This window comes from Petaurus breviceps, unplaced genomic scaffold, assembly GCF_028583685.1.
Source record: "Petaurus breviceps papuanus isolate PSGF00001 unplaced genomic scaffold, PetGlider_PUasm1.0 90925, whole genome shotgun sequence".
NCBI lineage: Eukaryota > Metazoa > Chordata > Mammalia > Diprotodontia > Petauridae > Petaurus > Petaurus breviceps.
The window spans coordinates 31,478,307-31,498,850 of NW_027187380.1; the positions used below are offsets into that span (position 1 = coordinate 31,478,307).

The window sequence follows — 20,544 nt, forward strand, 5'->3', positions numbered from 1 at the left end:
TCTGTAATGTAATTTGTATGGGGAATGCTGTAATATTTTGATAAATATATCTTGTTTCTCTGATTAAGTTCATGCTCTTAAATGGTCTATTTATCACTTTTTAGGCATAGTTGGTTCTTGATAAAGTGTAATTTTTAACTGGAAGGGTATGGGCATCTTATCATCACAAACAAACCAAACTTGCTCAAAATATTTCTCTAGTTGGCAGAGAAAGACTTCTGCCATCCTGAACATACGAGTGTGGTTTGAAGAGACTTCTAAGAATAAATACTTAACACATACCTAGTTACCAAGCTATTAAGATCCTAAATATTTAAAGAACACATTATCACTCTAGCTAGAAATGCTATCCTGATCAGTATAAAAGGCAAAAATAAAATAAAAGGAGACATGGTACTGTAATGACTATGATAATGCTAATGAGACACTTAATTTACCAATACATTGAATTCAAGGCAATAACTCTATCCAAACCTTTTTCTGAGCACTTTCCTTCTTTTTCTTTTCTTCCTGTTTTTTCTTTTTCTTTTCTTCCATCAAATGTTCCTCTTCTTATGTTTCTTGTTCTTTCTCCCTATTAAAAATTAAGCAGAAATTTTGTTTTAATTCAGAAAGTTAATGTTGTTTTAATTCAGAAAGTTAATACATTGTTTTTTGCAAGTGAGACAACTACAAATTAAGATATTTTGCATAAGCAATCAGTAAGTGCCTAGGAAATGAATACTTATAAAATGTAGACCATTAAGGCTTTTTCAAATAATATTTTCCAAAATGAAATCCCACCTAACTTAATTAGTAAACCCAGTCAATGCTAATAATAGTAACAGTTCACATTTATATAGCCCTTTAAAGTTTACAATTTATTTTACATATGTTATTTCATTTACTTCTCAAAGACTTGAGTGACAGGAAAAAGAAAAAGAACGGGTATATTTTGTGTCTAGTTCTACTAATACTTTTGTCTCACAATTTCATTTTAAAATAAAGATAAAAGAATATTTAACAAGGGTTAGTGGTCAGACTTATGAGTTTTGATCCTAGTAGTTACTGGTTTAACAAATGACCTAAACATAAAAATGTTTTAATAGTTATGAATAAACAAAATGAGAGAAAAGTCACTGTGCTATAGTATTATTATGACATCAGGAGAGGAAAAACAGCACAACAGGGACTACTCTGGAAGTGAATGAGGAAGACTTCCTTAAAACAAACTTTTAATTAATTCAAATTAATTAATTAAATTGAACTAATTAAAATCCACTCATTTTAGCCCTATTAAAATTCCCTTAGTCAAAAATTCGTCACTTTGTGAAACTCATCTGGTACATTTCATGCTCATTTCGTAGGTCTCCAAGAAAAACTAGGTGGGTCAAAGAAGCATGTGTGTCTGGGAGTTGGAGATAGGCCTAGCCACTGATAAGTCATATGAACCTTGACCTAAGGGTCAATTTTCTCACTGATTTATTGGGAAGCCTACTACTTTTCTTGCTTATCTCACAGAATTTTAAGCTTCAGATAATGTCTGTGAACTAACTCTGAAAAACCTAAGGGGTTATACAAATCTAGAGCTTTACTACTTTCAAGATTCTTATGTTTATGTCTATAGTAATCCTTTCAATTTTTTTTTGGACCTGGTTCAGACAGAATGAGTACTAAGATAAGTATTTAGTATTCAATGGACTATTTCTACACTAGTAGATAAAATAAGTCCTTTTTTAAAAAAAGGAAATTAAGCATTAACATGTAAGTTTATTCTTTAGGCTCACTGAGAGCAACTTCAATAGCAGACAAGACATCAGGAATATGTACCCATCCTGTCCCCATGTGATTTTGATCTTTTTGGCTAGGTCTTTATACTTTAAAAGCTTTTATTTCCCTCTAGCTAGAGGTAAATAGTAGGTTAATATCTATCAAAAATGGTCTTAATTTTTTCATCAAACTTTTATTTGTGTGATTGTACGAAACAGCTGAGTCTATGATAATAATCTGGTTCCAAAAGAGTTTACTGGTTGATCTCTGCAGGATATTCTGAGGTCTATATTTGTAGCGAATCTATATTTTTGCTGTCTGTAGTCCATAAAAGAGAGCAAAATTTCTGGTATTTAAGTCTAGTCATCAAGTAGTAGAAGTTATTTATTCAGTAGGTGATAAATTTATAAACAACCTCTAGTGATGTGTTCGTTCCAATTCTTCACTTTTTCCTTTAAAATTTAAAATGATCATTATTCAAAGTTCCTTAAAGTTAAGATTCCTCTGAAGTGTCTAATGGTAGCAACCTGGTCATATGCTATCAAAATAAGTCCTTATGTGGCAGCTAGGTAGCACAGTGGACAGAGCTCTAGCCCTGGAGTCAGGAGGACCTGAGCACAAATCTGGCCTCAGACACTTGACACTTAAGTAGTTATGTGACCCTGGCAAGTCACTTAACCCCAATTACCTCACCAAAAAAAAGAAAAAAGCCCTTATGTTTCCAGAAACAAATTTGCATTACTCAGTCATGGTAAAGCTTCTTTGTAGATATATTGTTGGCTGCATTGATATGAACACTGCCCATAAGGGGTCATCAATTCCACTCTTGGATCATAGCTGTTTCATAGGCTGTATCCAGAAATAAGCAACTTTTGATAAATGGGACAAATCCAATGGCATGTATCTGTTATTAGCCCTTACTATCGTTCACTGTATTGATGTCTACTTATTCCAAAATTACTGTCTACTCTAAGGATGTCTATCAATTCTCTTCCTTTTAAACACAGAAGTGTTCATCTTTATATAGCTGTCTTAAGGTGGTAGGCACTATGCTTGTTAATGTTTTTTTATTAGGATATCCTCCATATTTGTTACAGTCTGTTTTATTATTTCAAATGTGTATATTAAGATTGGTATTGCAAGGGGCGGCCAGGTAGCACTGCGAGTAAGAGCACCGGCTCCAGTGTTGGAATGACCTGGAGATCGAATCCCGGGCTCAGACACTTAGCACCCACCCAGAAACACCTGGCCATGTAACCTTGAGCAAGTTACTTAACCCCAATTGCTTAGGGGCAGCCAGGTGGCTCAGTGAGTAAGAGCACCGGCTCCAGTGTTGGGATGACCTGGATCAAATCCGGGCTAAGATACTCAGCACCACACCCAGAAATAACTGGCCGTGTAACCTTGAGCAAGTTACTTAACGCCGATTGCTTTAAAAAAAAAAAAGATTGGTATTGCATATATGTTAAAAGCTTTAAGTGATGCTGATGAGGATGATAATGAAAGGAAAGAGCAGAGCTAAGGAAAGGAACCCAGATGTACTCAAGTAGATGGGTATGTAGTGTAGCTTAGGAAAACTAAATAATGAGGCAAGTAACCTATGGGAGGAAAAGTGTCAAATTTCCTAAGGTCAGAGACCAAAAAATCTTTGGAAGGAATATTTAATGATCGTCTAGACCATAACTTTTTTTGTGTTGCAGACCATAACAGTCTAGTGAAGCCTATGGACTTCTTTCCAGAAAAAATGCATAAAATAAAAATGATTACAAAGAAAACCAAAGGATAGTGAAAATAAATTTTCATGGACCCCATGAAGTCTATCCATGGGATCCCCAGTTAAGAACTCATCTAGTCAGTCTGGGAGTTAAGATGGCAGCACAGAAGCAGGAAAACTCCCCAAGCTCCCCCCATAACCACCTCATACCTATAAAAGATGATTTCCATATCTTACTGCCTGCATATCTTATTTCCTAGTTACATGTAAAAATAATTTTTAACATTTTTATAACTTTGAGTTCCAAATTCTTACCTTTCCTCCCTACCCACCCTCATTGAGAAGGCAAGCAATTCGACATGCTCATTATAGTCATGGTGTTCCTTTCACCCTGTCCCTCCTCAAAAGTTTCCTTCTGAATATCTCCTCCCCCAATCTACCCTTTGTTCTGTCACCTCCCCCTCTCCTCCTACTTTCCTGTAGGGTAAGACATATATCCATACCCAATTGAGTGTGTATGTTATTCCTTCTTTAAGCCAATTCCAATGAGGTTCACTCATTCCCTCTCACCTTACCTTCTTTCCTTCCATTGTAAAAGCTTTTTCTTACTTCTTTTATGTGAAATAATCTACCCCATTTTGCTTCTCCCCTTCTCTTTCTTGCAGTACATTCCTCTCTCACCCCTTAATTTTATTCTTTATACCTTCATATTCAACTCATCTTTTGTCTTCTGTCTATATGTATTCCTTCAAACTACCCTAATAATGAGAAAGGTCTTGTGAGTTACAAATATCATCTTTCCATGTAAGAATGTAAACAGTTCAACTTTAATAAGTCTCTTATGATTTCTTTCCTGTTTACCTTTTCATACTTCTCTTGAGTCTGGTATTTGAAAGACAAATTTTCTATTTAGCTCTGTGTTTTTTTTTCCTCCAGAATGAATTAAATTCCTCTGTCATTGAGTATAAATTTTTCCCATCACTGATTACACTCATTTTTGCTGGGTAGGTGATTTTAGGTTTCAATTCTAGCTCCTCTGACCTCCAGAATATCATATTCCAAGCCCTCCAATCCCTTAAGGTAGAAGCTGTTAAATCTTGTGTTATCCTGATTGTGGTTCCACAATATTTGAATTGTTTCTTTCTGGCTGCTTGCAATATTTTCTCCTTGACTTGGGAACTCTAGAATTTGGCTATAATATTCCTAGTAGTTTTCATTTTGGGATCTCTTTCAGGAGGTGATTGGTGGATTCTTTCCATTTCTATTTTACCTTCTGGTTCTAGAATATCAGGGCTGTTTTCCTTGATAATTTCTAGAAAGATAATGTCCAGGGTTGTTTTTGTTTTTGTTCATGGCTTTCAGGTGGTTCAATAATTTTTAAATTATCTCTCCTGGATCCATTTTCCAGGTCAGTTGTTTTTCCAATGAGATATTTCATGTTGTCTTCAACTTTTTTTCATTCTTTTGATTTTATTTCGTAATTTTTTGATTTCTCATAGAGTCATTAGCTTCCATTTGTTCCATTTTAATTTTTAAGGAATTATTTTCTTCAGTGAGCTTTTGGACCTCCTTTTCCATTTGGTCAAGTCTGCTTTATAAGGTGTTATTTTCTTTGGCATTTTTGGGTCTCCTTTAGCAAGCTGTTGACTCATTTTTCATGATTTTCTTGCATCACTCTCATTTCTCTTCCCAATTTTTTCTCTAAATTTTCAAAATAATTTCATTTTCAAAATTCTTTTTGAGTTCTTCTAGTCTGTGACCAATTCATATTCTTCTTGGAGGCTTTGGATACAGGAGCTTTGACTTTGTTGTCTTCTTCTGATTGCATGTTGTGCTCTTCTCTGTTACCAAAATAAGATTCCATAGTCTGAGTTTTTTTCTGCTGTTTGCTCATTTTCCCGGATTACTTGACTTTTTAACTCTTTGTTACTGTAGGTTTCTGGTTCCAGTGTGGAGAGTGTACTGTCTCAAGCTTTGGGGGTTTTATGCAGCTGTTTTCAGAGATACTTCTAGAGACCTGTAAACTTTCAGTTCTTTCAAGGTGGTTTGATCAAAAGAAAGGTGTTTACTCCTCTCCTGGCTTGTGCTCTGGTCTGTGAGTGACCACAAGCATTCTTTTCTGTCCTGGAACTCTGAGGAGGGTTCCCTCTCCACTGCTGCCACAAGCTCTGCCATGCCAGTGCTCCTCCTTGCCCCAGGAATGCCACCCAGGACTATGACCTAAATCCAAGCATGGGCAAAGCAACAGAGTTCTGCCTCAGTGCCAGCAAAGATCTATAATCTCCTTCTGACCAGTTGTTCGACCCCCTTACTGTCTGTGGGCTGAGAGCTCCAGAAACAGCCTCTGCTGATTCAATCACTCCCCCAGGCATGCTCCTGGTTTGGTGGAGCCAGGCTGGACTCTGCTCCTCTCTCACCAGGTCTGACATCCTTTACTACTGACCTTCTAAGTTGTCTCTAGCATTTGTGGGTTGAGAAGTCTAGAAACTGTCACAGCTGCCTGTGATTCAGTCCTGCAGCCTGCTCCAGGTTTGCTGGGGCCTGGTCTGTGCTGGCATGGCCTGTGCTGTACTGTGCTCCTCTCTCAGCCTGTTGCAACAGACTTTTCCTGTCGACCTTCTAGGTTTGTCTTGGGTTGGAGATTTGTTTCATTCTGTCTTTTTGTGGGTTCTGCTACTCTATAATTTGTTTAGAATAATTTTTTATAGGTATTTGGAGGAGTTTCAGGGAGAGCTCTGGTGAGTCCCTGCTTTTACTCTGCCATCTTGGCTCCACCCCAACAATCATTCTTAAAAGTTAGATTTGGAGTAGAAAGGATAAGAGTGCAGGATGGCAAGGAGATGGGACCTAAGCAGCATGGAGGGTTTGGACTGGATTCAAGGGAAAAGAGGAGGTGGTTTTTTGGTTTGTTTTATTTTTTAAGTAGGGGTGCTGGTTAAGTTGGAATGCTCTGAACAAGGATCAAAATGACTCTAATGACCATCTGTGGTGGGGTAAAACAAAAACCAAAGTTTTAGGGAAAAGGACAGCATGCCACAAATAAGTTCAATTTAATTCAACATTTATTTAAACATCTCCTATGTGCCAAGCACTGTGCTAAGTGCAGGAGACACAAAGAAAAATGAAACATTCCCTGCCCACAAGGAGCTTACATTCTGCAGGAAAGAAAATGACATGCATAAATATGTAAATACAAAATATGTAAAAACTAAATATAAATTAATTTGGAGGGGAAGGAAGGACTAAAAATGGAGGAATCAGAAATTGTACCTTGAAAGAGATGGTAACTGAAATAAGGCTTTAAAGGAGCTGGGGTTCCAAGAGGCAGAGGTAAGGGAGATAGGGAATTTTAGGTATGAGGGACAGCTTATGAAAAGGTTTGGGAATAGCAGATGAAACATTATGTATGAGGCATATAGCAAGTGGGTTGATTTAGCTAGCATACAGAATAAAGTGAAGTAATGTGAAGTAAGTCTGGAAGGATAGGCTAGAGACAGACTGTGAGGGGCATTAAATGCCGAACAATGGAGTTTATATTTTATCCTACAGGGAATGTGAAACAATATAGATTTGTGCTTTACAAATATCAATTTTTTAGCTGTGGGGAAGATGAACTAGAAAGGCCAATTAGAATGCTACTGTAGTTGTCCAGGCAACAGAAAATGAGGGCCTCAACTTGGATGGTTGGTACATAAGCAGAGAAGAGGAAATCTGGTAACTGATTGGATATAGGGAATGAGGCCAAGGGAAGAGTTGAAGCTAACTCCAAGGTTGTGAACCTGGGTGACTAAAAGAGTAATCATGTCCTCAACATAAAAGAGGAAAGTGAGAAATAAGGTTGGGTTTGGAGGGGAAAATATTCAATTGTTTTAGGCGCGTTATTTGTCTTAGACATCTATGGAATATTCAGATGAAATTGTCCAAGAAGCCGTTGGAAATTTGAGACTGGGACTGAGAGAGAGAGAGACAGACAGACAGACAGACAGACAGACAGACAGACAGACAGACAGAGACAGGGACAGAGAGACAGAGACAGAGAGAGACAGAGACAGAGACACAGAGAGAGATGAAGGCTAAATATGTGGATTTGTAAGTCATCTAATAAAGATAATGGCTGAACCAGAAAACTGATTAGATTATTCAGAGTTTAGAAAGAAAAGTGGTACCAGGATAGAGCCCTGAGGCATAATCACACAGAGGGGCAGGGTCCCAAAGTATGATGATGAACCTGCAAAAAAGGACTGGTTGGTTAGGTAGGAAGAGAACCAGTTATGGCTATCCCTTCCATGTCATGACTTTCCTCATCTTGGTTCTGATATATCATTGGGTTGTCATAAGAAATTAAATGGGAATTTGGGGGGAGTTTTGGGGAAGCCACAGACAACACGCAAAGACCAATAGAAGTCACAGAAAAAGTTTATAAACTCAGAAATGCATAAAATATGTGTAGTATTTTATAATATCAAGAAAAAAATAGAAGGCAATCCACGAAGTCAGATGACTCCTTCTCTGGTAAAAAAAAGAGAGCTAAAAAATTTTACATGGATTTTCCAGATCTCAGGGGTCCACACCCCTAATCCTCAAGATGTGAAAGGGATTAACTGTAGTCAGCAGTGAAATGAAAACTCAGATAGGAGAGCGGTCAAAGTAGAGTGTAGGAGGGTGATCAACAGTATCAAAAGCTGCAAAGTTCAGAAGGAAGAAGAATAATAACCTTTCAAAAAAGTGGTTTCAGTCTAATGGTAGGTAATGGAGAAGTGAGTGGGAAGTGATAAAGTAGAGGTAATGAGTAAAAACAGTTTTTTCTAGGAATATAGCTGTGAAAAGGAAAAGGGATACTGGATAATCACTTGAGGAGCAAGTAAAGGTTTCTTTGAGGATGGCGGAGATGACGGTATATTTTTAGTCAGCAGTAAAGGAATCAAAAGATAATATAAAGTCAATTCTGATACAATGCTTGTTTTGAAAATGTGAATGTATTCCAATGCAGCTGCTATATTATGGAATGATTTTAGTATAACATAAATTTTGTATTTGCTTATGTTCAACTTCATCTGCCAGAAATACTGAAAGAACACAGAAAATTGTACCATTTCATCATAATTCACAAGCTGCAACCCTTCCACCAATGATCACTTTCACAAGCAAACTTCAGGTCTTTTTCATGCTAATGTGCCATATTTATTGTATATTTTCTAGTGTAGGAGGAGCTCTGAGATAAGAGAAGCTGGTCTGCCTCCTACTCCCTCCCCCACCTTCCACTGGCCAGAGGTCCTGGATCCTCAGAGTTTTGGCCAATGGAAGCTGCTCTCTGTTCCCAGTTGTTTGCCTCTGTTAGCCTGGACCCCATGGGAATCAAGGTGTAGAGTGAGCCATTTAACATGTATAAACATATAACATAACATGCACTACCATTTTTTTAGGTTCTTAATCTTTTTTCATGAATTAGTGATGAAGTTTCTGAGGGCTGTGTTCCTAATCCTATTTTTCTTCATAAACCCTGCTATTTTTATTGCATAATTTTGCACAGTGGTGTTATTTCTTAAGAACATATATATGTCTCATAGTAGAACTGACTATTCATGGCTTTAACAAAGAAAGCTTAGAATAGACAAGAAGGGAAATGTAATACAAAGTCAATCAGGCGGATGAATAAAAGGATTAGCTGTGAGAACTCAAGTCAGGAGTACAGAACTGAGAACAGAGGAAACAGATGATGGGAATAATCTAAGTCTGGAGATTGGAAGAGGATATGAGAAACAATAAAAAAAATTCCATATAATATCACTGGTGTCCCAGAATACTAGTTAGGAAATAAAGCCTTTAAAAAGGTATGAAAATAAGGCATAATAGAATAAGGGTTTAAGACAATTTTTAAATTATTTGTGGCGGTTTAAAAAAAATGTCTACAAAGTAAAAATATCAAGGAACTACTATTTTTATTAGAATTGCTCATTTCAGAATCTTAGAATTTAAGTCAGAATTCTAAATGAAAGAGGTCATAACGAATGGCATATGTGTTTTAACTAATCAATCAACAAATATTAAGGACCTATGCATAATTAATGAGAAGAATTGATGTCATATTAATTTTATCTAATCAAGTACGTGTGGCCAAATCTACAACCTAATGTAACAAATTGTTTTGATTCATAAACCACCAATTTGAAGACATTAATTACCAGTCTTGGAGGCATAGTGGACAGTACTTTCAGAGTCAAAACAGCCTTAATACCTGTGTGACCTTGACATGACTTCTCTCAGCTTCAGTTTCCTCATTTGTAAAACAGGGATAATAACAGCACCTACTTCATATGGTTGCTAGAAGATCAAATATGGAAATATGTGTAAAGTGCTTTGCAAACCTTAAAGTAGTATATATATATATGTATGTTTACATATGCACATATATACACACTCATATATGTTAGTTATTACCATATGATAAACTTTTATGAATTAGGATGTGATGCTAAATTCTACATGCTTATAAAATACCATTTCACTTTATTAAAACTGGTTAGCCTGGGGCGGCTAGGTGGCACAGTGAGTAGAGTGCCGGTCCCAGAGTCAGGAGGACCCGAGTTCGGTTCTGGCCTCAGACACTTAACACACACAAAAAACTAGCCGTGTAACCTTGGGCAAGTTACTTAACCCCAACTGCCTTCCAAAAGGAAAAAAAAAAAACATGAATGTCATAAACACTAAAATCTAGCATAAGATGAGGCCTGTAGTGAATTGAGAGGCAAGCAAATCAATCAAGTTCCTACTATGTGCCTGGCAACATGCTAGGCACTACAGATAGAAAGAAACAATTTCTATTCCCAAGGAACTTACATTCTATAACATACAAGTACATAGATAAATACGTACAGCATAAATTTAAATGTAATAATCACACACATAAATAAAGCAGTAAAATACAAGATAGTTTGGGAAGGAAAGCCCTAGTATTTGAAGGGCTTACTGAAGGCTGGGGGTGGAATCAGGAAAGGCTTTATGCAGAAGACAGTGCTTGAACTGTGTAAAGAGATTTGTATGGGGTATAGATAAGGAGAAGGGCATTCCAGGCATTTAGAGATTTGAGATGGAGTCATGTGTGAGGAATAGGCCAGTTTGGCTATATCACAGGAGAGTAATAACAAAGTAGAAAGAATGCCAGATTTGAAGTCAGAAAGACAAAGCATTTTACATATATCATTTTATTCGATCCTCAAAATAACCCTGAGGCAGGCACTCTAGATACCATTATTCTCCATTTAACAAATGAGGTAATTAAGAATCAGAGAGGAAAAGTGAACTGTCTCTGGCCGAACAGCCAGTGCAGGATTCAAACATGTCTCCCTGACTCCTAAGTACACTGTTCTTTGAACTAAATTTCACTGCCTATTAAAACCCTGAAAAGACCTGGGTTAAAATTCTGGCCGACCCTGGGGAAATCACAATCTCCGAACCTCAATTTTATCATCTATAAAATAGGGATAATATCTGTAGGAATTGTAAAGGGCTGTAGTTTTAAATGTAGCATATAAAGCATTTTACCATGTATATATAATATATATGCATACAATATATATTATATATACATATATAATCTATATATCACATATACATAAAGCACCTTAAATACTATGTAAATACCAAATATTATTATTCCTTTTCATGACATGTAAATCTGAGTTATTGTTATGAATAAGGACCACAAAAGGGCTTTTTTTTTTTTAGCTTTACCAGGGAAAAGCGAAAGGTCCAGGAGAGGTCTCACTTCTATTACTACAGTAGTGCCACTGCCACTATATTCTTGGCACACAGGAAACTGCAACAAAAGCTTTTTATTCATTCATTCATACAGTTTTGCTTTCTTTTCCCATACATTAAATGGGAAGATAATAGCTGATATTTATCTAGCATTCTAAGGGTCACAATCCACTTTACAATCAATTATCTCATTCAGCCTTGGGAGACAGGTAGTACAGATCCCATTACTCCTATTTTACAGATGAAGAAAGTCAAGTACAGGAAGGTTAAGTAACCTGCTCAAGATCATACAACAGGAAGAAGTGAAGGCAGGAATCAAAAACAGGTCTTTCCCTTAACAGCCCTAGCTTCAAACCTCTACATAAAAATTAAAAATGGTTAATGGGAAACAGAAACATAAATGAAGTGATACTAAGTAACTATTTTCTCTCAATCAGTTCAAGTTATTTAAGAGCAGGGACACAACACTTCTCAGGGCACTAAAATAATGGATAGGCGTAATTACTGAGAAAATGTAGAGAACCAGAGAAGTAGCTTCAAGGTTCAAAGTGGGTAAATGTGGCCCCAATTTCCAAAAGACTCTCTTTCATTTAGCCAGTGAAAGTGCCTTTACTCCCTGGCAAAATTTTATTTCTTTCAGTGCTTTCCTTTCTCCATTTATTTATCTACCTACCCACCAATTTATTTATTTTAAGTGTAATAGTATTTTATTTTTTCCCCCAGTTACATGTCAAGAAAATTTTTAGGATACATTTTTTTAAGATTTTGAGTTCCAAATTTTTCTCCCTCCCTTCCCCGCTTCTGAAAATGGTAGGAAGATATAGTTAATATATGTATTATCATGTAAAAATATTTCCATATTAGTTACATGTGAAAGAAGAAACAGATAAAAAAAACATGAGAAAGAATAAAATAAATGAAAAAAATGTGCTTTGCATTCAGAGTCCATCAGTTCTTTATCTGATGATATGGATAGCATTTTCCTTCATGAATCCTTCCTACTTGACTTGAATCATTGTGTTGCTGACAAGAGCTGAGTCATTCACAGCTGATCACAAAATGGCTGCTGATATAGTACACAATGTTTTCCTGGTTCTACACATTTCACTTTGCATCATTTTGCACAAGTCTTTCCAGGATTTTCCAAAATTTACCTGTTCATCATTTCTTATTGCTCAATAGTATTCCATTACATTCATATACCACAGTTTGTTTAGCCATTTCCCAACTGATGGGCATCCCCTCAATTTCCAATATTTTGCTACCATGAAAAGGGCTTCTATAAATATGTTTGCACAAAATTTTATTAATATATATTTGCTATAAATGTAAATATATTTCGAAGTCCTTTTCCCTTTATAATTTCTTTGGAATACAGACCTAGTTTGGTTGCCCTTTGGGTATAGTTCCAAATTGCTCTCCAGAATGGCTGGATCAGTTCACAACTACACCAACAATGCTTCAGTGTTCCAATTTTCCCACATCTTCTCCAAAATGCATCATTTTCCTTTCTTGTCATATTAGCCAATCTGATAGGTGTGAGTGGTACCTCAGAGTTGTTTTAATTTGCATTTCTCCAGTCAAGAGTGATTTACAGCACTTCTTCATATGCCTATAGATAGCTTTTATTTCTTCATCTGAAAACTGCCTATTTATATAGTTTGACTATTCCTGGCAAGATTTTAGAATCCATTAATAGAGGAGATGGTTGAAAAAGAGAAGCAGTGACAACTGAGAGTTAGTTGGTATGGGACCATCAAGAACAAATCACATCAAAACAAACCATATTTTCTATCTTTTGGACTGGGAAACTAGGTAAGTAAATAGGGGAGGGGGCACATCTTATAGTATCTTTTTGGATAAGATGAAGTTACTTTGTGGGCTACACAATAGTACAGCTAGATAAATTTAAAACTGGCTAAAAAGTACCCAAAGAACAGTGACTAAGGGAATAATTTCAACCACAACTGCTCTCTCTAAAGTTACCAATGATCTACTTTCCAAATGCAATAGCCTTTTCTCAATTCTGATTTTTCTTGGATCTCTCTTCATCCTCAGACACTTATACTCTTATTAAGTTTTTGGAACATCACTCTCTCCTAGTTCTCCTCCTATGTATCAGACTGTTTCTCTGTCTCCTTTGCTGGGGGCCACATGTCCTCTAACTATGGGTGTCCCTTACAATTCTGTCCTGGGCTCTCTTCTGGATGATCTCATCATCTCCTAAATAGTTTTTTTTTTAATTTTTGCTTTTTTGGAGGGCAATTTGGCGTTAAGTGATTTGCCCAAGGTCACAGGGCTAGTTTTTGTGTTAAGTGTCTAAGGCCACTGAGCAAGTTACTTAACCCCGAATGCTAAAAAAAAAAAAAAAAAAAAGTCTGAGGCCAGATTTGAACTCAGGTCCTCCTGACTCCAGGGCCGGTGCTCTATTCACTGCACCACCTAGCCGCCCCCATCTCCTAAATATTTAGATAAATATCATCCTTATGATGACAGATTTTCAAACTTACCTATCCTGTCCTAACCTCTCTATTGACCTTCAGTCTCATCTCCAACTGCCTTTCAGATATCTTAAAGTAGATGTCCAGTGGTCATCATAAACTCAATCTATTCAAAATTGGACTTGTTCTTTTTCCTCCTAAAATTTCACCCCTCCCAAACTTCCCTATTACTGTCAAAGGCTGATAGTACAAGAGGGAAAAGTTATAGGAGAATTGAGAAGACATGAAAAGATTTGGAAAAGCCACTGTAGTGAGTGGGATAATGAATCAATTAGAGAAGAAAAAGAACTATTACTACAGCCAAGGCCCAGTTATAATTACATAGCAAAATTTGTAGTGGACCCAGTCAGCATGGTTTCATGACTCTCTTAGCTTTGTTTAGCAGCAAATGAATAGGAACAAAGGTCGTGGATGGTAGGAATAATACATGGCTGGAGTTTGGTAAGGCAAACCCTTTAATAGGAAAGAGACTCTAGAGAACAGGTTAGTGTAGAGTTGAACTAGTTCATTAAGATGGGAAAGGGAAGAGAGTACAGCCAGGGCAGAGAAGAGGTACTGGGAAAGGCCTGAGGGGGGTGGACTGTCTGGAAGTCATAGGTGAAGATGAATTTCAAGGCAGAGAGAAAGGTGGAATAACAATAGATTATGATTAGATAAAGGAATTTCAGAGCTCATGAACATGGATGTGGAATACTTGCAAGATCAACTGGCAACACTGATCGACAGTATGACTATCTTTGTATGTTGCTGTGTTAAGGAGAAGTAAATCATGGGAAATGAGAAAGCTGGGTTACTGGGTGGTTCGAGTGTTTGAGGGAATAGCAGTATGTATGTTGAAGTTCCCTAACATGAAGATAGGAAAGACTGTGAACCAGGCACCGAACTCATTGAGAAGTAACAAAAGTGTCCTGGAGGTTTATAGACATTTATTACCAGAATTTTGATTAGGTGACAAATACAGAATTAATGAACCTCAAAGAGAGCTTGTAAAGGGATTATAGTAGATGGAGAGCCTGGAAGTGGCAATGGGGAGCAAAAATTAATCCAATTCTCCCACCATGACCAGTATGAGTAACAGTGTAACCAGTGCTAAAAAGGATAACCAGGGGGCGGCCAGGTAGCACAGCGAGTAAGAGCACAGGCTCCAGTGTTGAGATAGACCTGGAGATCGAATCCCAGGCTCAGACACTTAGCACCCACCCAGAAACACCTGGCCGTGTAACCTTGAGCAAGTTACTTAACCCCAATTGCTTAGGGGCGGCCAGGTGGCTCAGTGAGTAAGAGCACCGGCTCCAGTGTCGGGATGACCTGGATCAAATCCGGGCTCAGATACTCAGCACCACACCCAGAAATAACTGGCCGTGTAACCTTGAGCAAGTTACTTAACCCTGATTGCTTAAAAAAATAAAAATAAAAAGGATAACCAGGGAAACTGTCATCATGAGTGAGCCAGGTTTCAGTGAGTGCAAGTACATGGAAGAACAAGAAAGGAAAAGTTTTAAGAAGAAATCTAATTTACTTTCTGTGGAGCCGCCATTCTAGGAAACACAGTGAAAGCACTGGGTAGCTTTAGAGTGGGAAATTGTGGGGGAGGGATGGTTAGATTGAGGGGGATGGGAATGTGGGGAAATAAAGAATGTGTTTGAACAACTGGGATGGAATAAGGAGGGGTTTGGCCTTGGGTGGAATTGTCCTAGGGCATCAGTATAATAATATTAAGATGTTTTCATTTCTAATATGTTAATTATTGATGAATATCACTTTCAAATAAACAAAAGTTTGGGGTAGGGGGACATCAATAATTTAGTTCAATCCCCTCATTTTACAGAGAAGTTATCCCAAGTGATGGGGAGAAGGTGAGCACTGAAGTGATAAGCTCACATGGAGCTTTAATGGTAAGTGGTAAAATGAGAGTTTAAATTCTGGTTATAAATTTAACACCAAATCCAGTGCCTTAAGTTTATTTCCCATTCCAGAGTATCTGTTTCCTCACTTGTAAAAAGGGTTTGGGCTAGATGACCTCTGAGGTCTTTTTTAGCTCTAAAAAGATGTTTTGTAAATCTTTATGAGGTGTTAAGCCCTGATTAACAAAGTTAATTATAACATCATTTCTGATAAAGGCAGAAACAAAATAAGGAACATAAAAAAGAATTTAAATTGTTAATTGTTTTTCATCAACTTAAGAGCTTTTATTGATTTGGCTTAGCTAGTACATAGAGAAAAAATGATTATGAACTAATAAAAATAATATTCAGGTTTGACTCATTTGATATACAGATGCTACAAATGTCAATTTATTACACACAGTGACCATATTTATTCTGTGGTTTAGCCTCATTTAGTTGAGGCCTATTGCAAATACAGAAACTGAAAACAAATGAAATTAATTAGATCAATAAAAACATGGAACTGTGGTCTCACTGATGCTACCTCACCTGTGGAACTGTGGTCTCACCTGTTCTATCAATAGAGATGACAATCTACTCACATCCTCTCATTTTCTTGCCCGTGTACTATGATAACACCTCCATAAATGGTCCATGCAATATGCTTTTCGGCTAGGCTTTCCTCTCTAAACATGTAGCAGTATAGCCCACAAACTGTCTATTCATTATTTCTTGCTTATACTATATGACTTGTCTACCTACTTTTCTAATACACATAACCATATTTGGATAATATGGTGCAATTAAACTCACCATAATCTTTTCCTTGAATCCATCTTCATAACTTCCTCGTAGTTATCCAGGTTCACAACTTCCATATCATCTTCAACCTTTAATTTTCCCTTTTACCCAAATATTTCTAATCAGTTGCCAAGTTTTATAAATTCAACCTCAACAATCTCTCTTACATCTGTCCCCTTCTCTCTACTCACACATAGTCTCATTGCCTCTTCCCTATTACAACAACTTCCTAATTGGTCTCCTGATCTCAAGTCTCTCCTCAAATTCGTTCTCCAAACAGCTGCCAAAGTGATGTTTCTTAAACAAAGACCATAACACTTGTTCAAAAAGCTCCATAGTCTGCAACTACCTCCAAGATCAAATAGAAACACCTCTATTTAACATTCAAAATCCTTTTTATATTCTGGTTCCAGTTGTCCTTTTAAGCATTATCCCACATTACTGTATTTTACAGGCAAACTGATCTATATGCTTTTCCTTGACTATGACACTTCATGGTTTTATCAATGAAAATGATACTAAAGATTTTATGTTACTACCTGCCTTGCCTCTGATAAAAGTCTCACTTCTCAAATAGAAGGAACTGAGTCAAATTTATAAAAATGAGAGAGATTCCCTAATTGATAAGTGGTTAAAGGATATGAACAGGCAGTTTTCAGAAGAAATCACAGCTATCAATAGTCATATGAAAAAATGCTCTAAATCACTAATAATTAGAAAAGTGAAAATTATTTCTGAGGTACCACCTCACATCCATCACATTGACTAAGATGGCAGAAAACGAAAGTGAGAAATGCTGGAGGGGATGTAGGATAATAGGTACATTTAATGCACTATCATTGGAGCTGTGAACTAGTCCAAATATTCTGGAAAACAATTTGGAAATATGTTCAAAGGGTTATAAAACAAGAATCACATTAACAAATGATTCCAGTGTATCCTGTAAATTCTACAGACTTTCTTCTTACGGTTTTACTTTTATTCTTGAAATACAAATTATGTCAGAGCCTGATAAGACAGAGAATTACAAACCTTGATTACCCTTCAAGAATAAAGTATTTATTACTGTCAAAGTTTAAAAAAAGTGCTTAGCATAGTGTCTGGCACATAGTAGGTGCTATATAAATATTAATTCCGTTCCTTCCCTTGTTTCTTCAGTGTAGGAATCCTTTGTTTTATGGAATATGTGTTACAACAACATTGGTGAGGTGGAAGGAACTCTGGATTGGGGTCCAGATCTGTGTTTGAATCACAACACTGCCATTTAGCTTCAGTTTCTTCACCTGTAAAATTAGGGAGGAGAAAAGGGGAATAGCCTTGATGACTTATGTGTCCCCTTCTGGTTTTAGACCTTATGAACTGAGCCAGTAAAGTTTGGTAAAAAATGAATCATACTTTCCCTACTGATTTTTCTGCTTCAATGACTATATATTATGAGGTATAAACACTGTTAACAGTTCTCCAAATTTAGGAAGACAATGAGGCAAAAGTTAAGGCTTCTAAGAATATCAGTTTATGTTCACAGATAACTGGATAAAACTGTGGTCAGAAATGAAAAATTGGTCAATTCAGCTGAATACAAAAATGGGGGTGCTAATAAATTCTCTAAAGGTGATTTTATACTTGCAGATTTGTGAAATAAATGAATTATAAACTTAGTGTCTTAAATAATCTAATATTTTAGTAATTACAGTAAATGTCCTCATTTATTCCTCTTAACTGTCAGAGGTTGGTTGTATAGGTATTAGCATCTCAAATTTATGGATGATGAAAATGACCGAAGATGAAAAATCTTAAATCATTTGTCCATGGTCACACAGCTAGTGACTGACTATGTCTCCACGGGATGTATGGGGTGTTCAAGGAGAATTAGCATCTCTGGTGTGAGGGCTTGCCTTCAGGGATGCTCATTCACCTCTACTGTCACCCCAACAGTCACCCAACTCTCACTTGTTGCTCCAAGAAGTTGTAGCATGCAGAGCAGCCACACCCCAGTAAAACCATCTCAGTAGATGAGCTAAACCAAATTGAGGATAACTGAAAGGCCTCCAACCCATCAGTGAGTTTGGGGGATATCCACCCCAAGAATGTGAAGACTTCTCCTGGAGGAATGGACAGATGAGAACAATTTGTTCCAGTGTCAATGAAGATGGCTGAAGCAGGCGCTGTGGAGAGCTTAGAGGTTGGTCAGATATCAAAGATGACAAGGTCATCCAATGGATCCTGGGCCATCATCAATCATCCTGACTTTTGTCTTGACACTGAATTTCAAAGACTCTGGAAGAGAGAATGAATCTGACAACTTTGTCCAACTTAGTCTCATTTAAATCCAATTCACTTGAGTAAGTCAAGACTTCACCCTGTGATGTCACTGATCCTCTTCAAAAACAAAGGACAAACAACAACATATCTCCAAATACCAGAGACAAGATTCAAGTCTCCAAATATAAGTGACAGAATTAGAAACTAGTTCTCTCACTGCCAAATTCATGTTTTGTTTTGTTTGTTTTTTCCTGACAATACCATACTGCCTATATTTGTATGGAAAATTCAGGAAACTAAATGCAATGTTAATTAAGGTAGTGGGTTATGGGTGCTGGCCAACCCTATCACATGCTTTATTTGTAGAACATTAACAGAGCTACAGGATTCATCCATGTATTCATATGATAGGATTAAAAATTATCTAGAGGGGTGGCCAGGTAGCACAGCGAGTAAGAGCACTGGCTCCAGTGTCAGGATGACCTGGAGATCAAATCCTGGGCTCGGACACTTAGCACCCACCCAGAAACACCTGGCCGTGTAACCTTGAGCAAGTTACTTAACCCCAATTGCTTAGGGGCGGCCAGGTGGCTCAGCGAGTAAGAGTACCAGCTCTAGTGTCCGGATGACCTGGGGATCAAATCTGGGCTCAGATACTCAGCATCACACCCAGAAATAACTGGCTGTGTAACCTTGAGCAAGTTACTTAACCCCAATTGCTTTAAAAAAAAATTATCTAGAACACAGGTTACCAAAAAATAGTCTGAACCAGATTAAAACATAATCCACAAATATTTATCAAAATAAATAAAAATACAATAGAACAAATATTGTTAATATGTGGTTTTCTAAGTCAATATGCAGCTTATTATGTATGGTTTAGTGGCACCTTTCTATTTGAGTTTGACACCTCTGATCTAGATTTAACCCATAACTGAGCAGGAATCCCTTTTACAACATAGGACATTCACCATGTCTGAAAGACTCTGAAAAACTTCATATGGAATTGTATTTATTGGTGCTATCTCCTGAAGGTATTTCACTTATGGACAGCTGTAACTATTAGAAACTTTGGGGCTTCCTGTGCCTTTCAGCCATAGGCCCTAGCTCTGTCCTCTATAACCAATCAAAACAGTCCAATTCTTCCACACGACACACTCAAGATATTTCTCAACCTAAACTCTCAAAGTAAAGGATTCACACTGACTTTGCCACCCAACATTTATACTTTTCTGCAGTTGGCAATTCTATACCAATTCTCCCTTTGTTACTCGAACATAAGAATTTCTTCATTCCCTGACTTTCAGAACTATTTTTCTCTTGCTTTTGTTTATACATTTTCAAAAACTGAGAGAACTGGGTTACAATTACTGCCCTTCCCTAAAGAGTGCCAACAATTAACATGATTTATTCCAACTTAGGAGGAAAAATATTCGGATTTGGATTAGGAATATATACAATGTATCACTTGTCTACTTTGTGAACTGTCCCAAATTACAGAGTCTATTCCTTGAATTTGTAATGAAGAATATCTGAATTGGTACATTTTGAGGTTTTGATGACATCATCAAACTATTTATTTTCTCATATCTTTAAAATGATGTTCATCACACAAACAACCTCCTTTCTTATCTAAATGATACTATAAGAGTGGGCATGTAAGTCTGGAAAAGAGAAGGGGTGCAGGGAAGAGGAAAAGTTGGCAGGAATGATAGCTGTCTTCAAGTACTTAAAGGGCTTTCATGTGAAGCAGGGTATATATGTGCCTAATCCTGTTCCCACATGATTTTGATTCCTTATGCTTGGTTGCTATATTTTGAAAGCCTTGTTCTATGTAGTTGGAAAGCTATTAATATTTGGTACAGTGAAAATC

General features: G+C 37.0%; 1 protein-coding gene across 10 annotated transcripts in view; it reads right to left on the reverse strand.

Moving 5' to 3' along the window:
- TNRC6C (trinucleotide repeat containing adaptor 6C) overlaps window positions 1–20,544 on the reverse strand; it is a 280,735-nt gene that overhangs the window by 218,126 nt on the left and 42,065 nt on the right. For 8 of the 10 annotated variants that reach the window (XM_069076734.1, XM_069076736.1, XM_069076735.1 and 5 more), the window contains exon 2: window positions 475–574. In XM_069076734.1, coding sequence (XP_068932835.1) covers window positions 475–574 — 100 coding nt within the window. Of the gene's footprint in view, window positions 1–474; window positions 575–9,698; window positions 9,865–20,544 lie in introns of those variants that run through there. The other 2 variants (XM_069076737.1, XM_069076742.1) reach the window with 2 other exon arrangements.